Consider the following 7,294-nt stretch of genomic DNA (forward strand, 5'->3'; position numbering starts at 1 on the left):
CGAGGACCCTTAGTGTTCACAGTATAAGTAGCCTTTGTGCAGTCCCTATATACATCCTACTAGCAGTCTACATCATTTGCACTCACATGGTTTTTAAATAACTAACCACTATACATCATGATTTTGGGTCAATTTTCCACTTTGGTATTCATCAACAACAAGCCACTACTGGAATATAAAATAGTTGAGTCCAGAACGGAGGAAGAGAATGTAATGACTTGTTGGATCCCCTCGGAGGCAGGTAAGGTATAGTATTCATCATACTTATGTCCCAATGAAAACTTACATGCCCCCCTAAGAAATTCGAAATCAGGGGGGAGGTTTCAGAGCCACAGTACCCAGGTATCAAGTCATTTGCCTTTGTGGATGGTCATGAATGTCCTCCATGGGTTGTGCTCCCACCCTGGATGGGTACGTTGGAATACAACTGCATTTCTGATGGAACAATGAGCAGAGAATTAATGTTCATAAACATTGACTTTACCGGTCAGCATGTAAACTAATGTACAGAGTTTGCCTCTAACACTGTACTTCAGATGATGACTCAGTGCTCAATGATTATTCTGGTGACATTGGTCAAATTGTGATGAAGTTGCACAGAGGGATGTTCACCAAGGCCAGGAAGTTGGCTGGGTCAAGTGGGCACAATCTTCGTGTGCATGAAGATAAGATACATGAATGCTCAAAGAAAGGTTGCTCTCATCAGGTCAGGTATGTATTATTTCGTTGCATGCCTCACTTTCTATAATTGACATTTAGTTAAGTTTCAGGAAAGAAGCACCAGATCAAGAAGAACAGATAATGTACAAAAGTGATTTTGATGACCATCCTGTGACTGTCTTCATATTCAACTATACTTCTTTGGGTGGGTCATGGTGAACTTTCTATGTGTGTTCCCAACTCACACCAATCCCCAATCCCAGACAACCTGCAGGCAATGAATATAGTACCACAGATGTCAAATTCGCCAATCCCAGTCAATCAGTCAATGGACATATGCATCAGAAAATTAGAGGTGACTTTTGGCTTTGGTGGTGTTCTTTCTTTCAACTAATTTTCTTGAAGTTGGAACTCCAGCATTTGCGTGCCATTAAAGCCACTGGCTCATCCTCATGTGGAGACCAGAAGCCCTCACATGTTAAGTTGGAACCCTCACACGTTAAGTTGGAACATGTGGTCATCAATCTAACTGAGGATTAGCACTCTGTTATACTTGGGTTCAAGTTTATATACCTACTCTGAGGTAATGGAAAGGCTATCACAGTAGACAGCCAACACTTGGAACAGTCAACACAGATAACATGGAAGAGCATATGGGATTCGGCAGTGGTGGTAAGAGCTAAGAAACAAGTACAGGGGCAATGAGCTCTTTATACTAGTTGAGTCCAAACACAGAACAACAACCGGTGGTGTCCACTCAGAGACACAGCTACCTCATGCGCGTCATGCGTAGTAAGCCACAGGCTTACAGGTAAGCAACACAGTTCTGTAATTCCCACCTTCATGCAATCTAACTCGACATTTTGCAAGATGAAGCATGTTACATACTGTGGAGTACGTTGCAGCTGTTTATAATAACCCTTTTCAATAATACTTTGTTCATACGCATATTATAATGTGCCACTGAAGGGTCCCTTTGTACTGCTCTGACGTGATCCATCATTCCCCATTAAAACTCGTTCACAGCATTTAACCCCAACATTGCCCGTCTCCGCAGAGTGGTCAGTTGTCTCGGAAGAAGCGACTTACGTGTTGTTATGAAGGATCGAGGTTGATTGAACCACTTATTTGTGCGGTCTAAATGCTCTCAAATAGTTGTCAGTTCAGGGTGACTCGGAGTACTGGTCGATCTCCTTAGTACTAGGTGTGCACCCTCCAGGTGACGTCATCAGACAGTATATTTTGCAATAAATATCTGTATTCCTTGCCTTCAGATTTACCTTTAAACCGTTCCTCAGTCTTTTAAGTCCGCCGAGATGAATATGTGCTGACTGCTTCACAGCATTGTAAAAGTACATCGGTTCGCGCTCACAAATGATCCCCGCTGTAGATTTTTCGAGATCTAACTCACTTAGTACAACTGCCCATGCCACATAAATACTTCTCTCGATCTTCAGATCTGTCGCACGACTCGCAGCAGGGCTTCACGACAAATACCCTCGTTGAACTGGCAACGGAGTCCTATCGTAGAAAGTTGGGATTCTGTCGGGTCTGCACACTACGTCGATTTCTGCTCTGACGCGAGCACGCATCAGATAACTGGTGGACAGATTAGAATGATATAGATAGCAATATATAGAACACAATCAGTACCGCTAGTGGGAACGTGTGCAAGTTGATGGCATCTACGATTTTCAACTGTAAGGACTTCACAAGAAAGAAAAGGGCTCGTGTTTACCATCTCAGACCCGACTGAAGAGCAGGGAGCTATGAGAACTTCAGGAGGCCAACATGATGCCTTGCCAATGTATGCAATTGCAGCAACAGCCTTCATCAACTATTCTTGATCATGAACTCAAATCCCATGGTCAAGGGCTTCAGTGATTATACGCATGGTCTTCTGAAATAAAGGTCACGAAGGGATCATCCCTTGGCTTGGTCTCGGGTCTACGTGACTATCATGATGGATGACTCCGTGACTCCGTTTTCAAATCAACGTGATTGGGTAGATCCGCATTATTAATCGCAGGGGACCAACGTGTTAAGGCGTTCCATGATATCCTTAGGGGTTTCCAAGAGAGTTATAACGAGCTTATGAGCCTTGCCGAGATACGGATCCTGGTATGTCGAATTTGATACTTCAATATTTCGATACGGAACCGATATAAACTTACACGAGGCAGCCGCGAAGCACAAGCTCTTCTTCGTCGTTGGACAGGTGACTATTACTCGCCTTCTTCCATGTACGATTATCACTTGCAAATGCCTTGTTGCGCCGGCGGCTTCTGAATATGAAGCTTGCCCTAAGTAGATCATGTAAGTAGCCTCGCGAGATGTCGGTGTCAAACCGCGCCGAGCCCGTGGAATCATCAAACTTGAAGGTACAGAACAGAACGACCAGGGATATATCGTTATCCATCTCGAAATCCAGAATGCTACATCTGTATCCAACGCTGGTATGAGGTGGTGCAGGTATAGTCCGTGCAACCTGGCGCCATAAATACACGTAGGTGTGTTCTTTCCTTACAAATAGGGTATCTTTCTATGTATCCGGGCCCAAGCTACGTCCAAATCAGTGTCTAGTAGTGAGGGGTCACATCAAATCTTCTGCCTGAGTTCGCGTGTGACAAAATGCCAGATGTAGTGCGACCATCCCTCGAGAACGCCAGTACCTGATATGAGATGCAAACAATCTCCCGCGGCATGCTGGTAGGACAGTTACTTATGAGACATGAACTATGCGTGAGACTAGAACTGGCTTACAGCATCAGGGCGCAGCCGTCCCGGTCTCTCAATCGGAAGATAGTGAATGTCCGGGAACTCAGATGATGACAGCAGTTCCTTGAAGGAGAAAGTCAGCATCCCCACACCTCATATTCATCTCGAAGTGCTGACCTGGAATTTTGTGTTGAAGTCCGGAATCCATGGCCAATTATACCACGTATTGGCCCATGGGGTGATTGTCTCCGTGGGCTCGAAGATGTTACGGCAATTCTCATGACCAGGCAGATACGCTCTGACAACTACCTGTTTTGGACGTCTGCCACCATTTATACGGTATTGTGTGATGGCGTCCTGCACTTCACTTGCCCAAGCCCGCATCGCAACCTTGAAGAACGCAAGTACATTATGGATGCCATAACCTGCATCCTCTCCAGCGTCCTCGTCGCGGAATGCACTGAATGCGGTTGTTGTCCAGTGTCCGGCAGTACTCACAACCAGCGTGCCATAGTTAGCATCTGGAGGTGAATCGAGGAATGTGGGCATATATTCTGATGGGGAAAGCGACCAAAATGCCTCATCGCCGAATACGGACTCTGCCTTGGTGTATTCAGAACCGAGATCTTGGTTGTCCAAGTCGGTGGGTTCAACAGAAAATGCTGAACTGTGATATAATGTGTTTAATTCTGTTCCGTCAAGAAGCAGGTCAACACGTCGGAATGAAACGAGTGGTGTGTTCTCGATTGAGAAGCCCTCCGGCATGGTGATTCCGGGTATTATGGGGGACGACGGCGACAGGTATAAATGTTGCTGCCATGCACGGTCAAAGTAGGGATTTTCTGTGTAATTTGGGGTTGCACGGACGTGCGGGTATAACAGACACGACAGCGAAAAGAAATGGTTTTCCGTTATCGAGTCTAAAGGTGAAGGAAACTAATGCATGAGAGCCGAACACCAAAGGACAGAGCCGACATACCGCCCAGTAAAAGCCACCCTCCATTCTCCACCATGTCCTTGACTATCGCTGCACCATTGAGAGGGCGCACGTCACACTGGCTCGAAGGCAACCATCTGTATGAAGAGACCTTGGGAAATCTATCCCATTGTTCCTCGTGGTCTGTGCCCAAATGCCAGTGGTATTCACGATCTGCAGCACAACCCTCAAAGCCGGCCAAGGAAAGCGCCTGTTCTGGACGCGTTAAATTCACTAAATCAGACGTCGGGCTATATACCCAACGCCCGTTCGACCACTGTTCTGGAGCGCATGGACTACGCTGTCGCTGCTGTGAGAATATTGAAGACCAGTCTGATATGCGAAAAGAGTATGAAGAAGAAAATGTGTATAGTGTGATCGCGAAGGTGACGATAGCACCAATTAAAAAGACTTTTGAGGACAGGGATCGGGGTCGGATGGAGAGCAGGGAAGGAACCTTGGCCATATTGGATGGCGGATAACTTAAAAGGTGCAATTGGAGAGTATACAGAAGGGAAATGCTAATGAGCGTTTTTGAGCTGTGGCTCCACCTAGCTCCACCTCGTGTGCATGATTGCCATACTAGCCAAGTCTTCTTTGGGATCATTGACTGCGCAGCTAATCTCAGAGCCTCGTTTCATGTAAAATAGTATTCGAAATGGGTGCCGCAGCCTAGTGCTTGCGCCTACGTCTACACGTTACCAGCTGATCAACGTTGAACCTGTGGTACTAGCTAGTGTGTACTTGTCGAAAACATTCTAACGATACGGTCAATTCTCAAGGCGGTCGGGCCTCTAATTGGCAATATGTCACCCGGGGCACGCAGGCTTGGCGTTGACCCCAGACAGCGCGCACTCGTCGTGGTCGGTGACGTGCGGAGCGGGGATACCTACTATATTACATGCACAACGCACTTCAGAGCTCACAACTCTACATATATTTCATTCGGAACAGCTGGAGAACATATTTTCAATAAGCCTACCGAATCAAATATTTAAAATCGACGCTGCGGAGCCTTCCCGATTTTCGAAACATTGTGCAAGTGTACCCAAAACGAGTGATTTTTGGACACTACGATCAAGATCGACCTAACCTATCAATGATGTTAGGGACCTCAACATATATAAAATACACCATTCTGAATCCACTCTAGGTGTTTCCATGTCAATAGAACAGCACCACACTGTCGTGCTATTCACAATTCATGGGGTGACAGCAGTCAGGCTAAATCAGGAAATCACATTATTCGGCAGAATTGGTGGCGTTGTTGAACGTTGAACGGTATGTTCCGAACTCATAGCCTGTCGGACTTTAGATAAGGAAAGCAGACCTGGAAGGAACGACTATCTTCCTTCGGGCTGTCTAATAGGGGAGACTAGGAAACTTCGAACAATCATGATGAATTCATCTGGCCCAGGATCGGGACACACTCCGGTTCTGAATATACAAATATCGCATGAGCACTGTTCCTAAAGGCACTGTTACTCAGCCACATGATGGTTCGAGGCTGACTACCGTTAGTAGTAGAATCCGTACGGTGCTGACCATATATCACCTAGAAATTCTAGAGAAAAGAGTCAAAGCACGTATAGAGTTCGATAGGAAAAGACTCACGGTGGTCAGGCGCTTCCGAACCATCTTATTCACAGCGTGGTGAAGCTGTGGCCGCGCCGCAGTACTGCCGTTCTTTATTCGTTTGCGGACACCATGAGTCGGATGGAATCTGTTCAACAGTCCTCCCAAGCCCCAACAGCCCTGCCTGGCGATGTTGTCTCTGCTTTACACACGCTACATGAATTTGTTGCTACTGCAATGTCCATTCCTCCGCAGATAATTGTTACTTGCAGAGATGACAAACGTGCGTTTGGAAGAGCAGCGTTGCAAGCCATGAGCTACAGGGCAAGCGCCCCCTTGTCCAGACTTTGCTTTCCATAATCTGAAACAATTGCAGAAAGCAGTAGACATGTTCATTACCAGATTTGCCACAAAGGAAGACTGGTGGATATCTGAGTATCGGTACAAGCCCGAAGTCACGATTTATGGTCGATTCTATCGACAACATGGCGAAGAGGATGACGATATGGTCATTCTCGACGAGCGAGGATGGTCCGAACTTGTTGGCAATGTCGTGAAATTGACGATCATTTTCACGTCACTCAAATTCAGCGTCACGGCGTATGTTCTGGCTCCCGTGTTTGGCGTTCGAAATGAGCTGAGTTTCTCGCAGGCAATCCTCGAAAGCATGACCCGCAAGTCCAGCTAACATGATAAGGATCGCAACGAATGAATAATGGTTACCTTAAGACTTGGGCCACATTCAATGGATGTAATAGAAATGGGTATATAGATTCGGTTTTGTAGTTTTGTAGCTTTCACCACTATCTAGAAGACCATCATCGCCAGATGTACAAAACAAAAGGCATAGCGCTGCTAGCGAAAGTGAAGCTGCAGAAGTCCTTCTACGCCGAAGAATAATGTCCCTTCCTCATGAGCATAAGCGGGAGAGTGATAAGGAATCGGCGAGGTTGGAAGAATAAAAATTTGCTTTGACCCGAACTTATGTGGCTCGGTAATTTCCGGGCCACTCGGAAACTACCGCTCATGTATGTGCATAATTAAGGATCAAACATCGATACTTCGACCGTTCCTGTGCATTATTGTCTTGCTTGTATTATCTGCTTGCTGTCTGCGGTACAGCTTATGACACGAGTCCATCCCAATTTCAGCTGTGCGATCTGTGTGCTTATTGTAAGTCATTGACGCTCAGGCAGCCTCAGCTTGCCTTCACAACCATATAAAGCATTTCAAGGTGCTCAAACTAGGCTATCAAACTTATCCGTCTTTCTTCGACGACAAAGTCTCCCGTAATCAGACCATATAGAAGGAAGATAGTATCTCATTATGTCGGTGACACGGTTCGTGCCTACGATAGAATGCCTT

General features: G+C 46.1%; 3 protein-coding genes across 3 annotated transcripts; 2 read left to right on the plus strand and 1 right to left on the minus strand.

Annotated features, from left to right (window-relative positions):
- The first annotated feature begins 863 nt into the window (after positions 1–863).
- Positions 864–1,332, plus strand: BJ212DRAFT_1412321 (uncharacterized protein). Its single transcript, XM_041337500.1, has 2 exons — positions 864–1,185; positions 1,238–1,332. The coding sequence occupies exons 1-2, from the start codon at positions 997–999 to the stop codon at positions 1,265–1,267; spliced, it is 219 nt and encodes a 72-aa protein (XP_041185153.1). The 5' UTR covers positions 864–996; the 3' UTR covers positions 1,268–1,332.
- Positions 1,333–2,134: 802 nt separating this feature from the next.
- Positions 2,135–2,617, minus strand: BJ212DRAFT_635071 (uncharacterized protein). Its single transcript, XM_041343709.1, has one exon. The coding sequence runs from the start codon at positions 2,492–2,494 to the stop codon at positions 2,252–2,254; it is 243 nt and encodes an 80-aa protein (XP_041185154.1). The 5' UTR covers positions 2,495–2,617; the 3' UTR covers positions 2,135–2,251.
- A 3,070-nt stretch (positions 2,618–5,687) lies between these two features.
- On the plus strand, positions 5,688–6,873 carry BJ212DRAFT_1412331 (uncharacterized protein). The gene is made up of 3 exons (XM_041337501.1): positions 5,688–6,253; positions 6,306–6,529; positions 6,582–6,873. The coding sequence occupies exons 1-3, from the start codon at positions 6,062–6,064 to the stop codon at positions 6,598–6,600; spliced, it is 435 nt and encodes a 144-aa protein (XP_041185155.1). The 5' UTR covers positions 5,688–6,061; the 3' UTR covers positions 6,601–6,873.
- Positions 6,874–7,294: the final 421 nt, after the last annotated feature.

This window comes from Suillus subaureus (genome assembly GCF_016647635.1).
Source record: "Suillus subaureus strain MN1 chromosome Unknown BJ212scaffold_364, whole genome shotgun sequence".
Taxonomy (NCBI): domain Eukaryota; kingdom Fungi; phylum Basidiomycota; class Agaricomycetes; order Boletales; family Suillaceae; genus Suillus; species Suillus subaureus.

Bases quoted from the DNA above. Each gene is read 5' to 3' on its own strand.
- BJ212DRAFT_635071 (XM_041343709.1), bottom strand. From the start codon at position 2,494: ATGAAGGCTGTTGCTGCAATTGCATACATTGGCAAGGCATCATGTTGG.
- BJ212DRAFT_1412331 (XM_041337501.1), top strand. From the start codon at position 6,062: ATGAGTCGGATGGAATCTGTTCAACAGTCCTCCCAAGCCCCAACAGCC. The intron at 6,254-6,305 runs GCAAGCGCCCCC...AAACAATTGCAG, and splicing joins TGCAAGCCATGAGCTACAGG to AAAGCAGTAGACATGTTCAT.
- BJ212DRAFT_1412321 (XM_041337500.1), top strand. From the start codon at position 997: ATGCATCAGAAAATTAGAGGTGACTTTTGGCTTTGGTGGTGTTCTTTC. The intron at 1,186-1,237 runs CTAACTGAGGAT...TTATATACCTAC, and splicing joins TGGAACATGTGGTCATCAAT to TCTGAGGTAATGGAAAGGCT.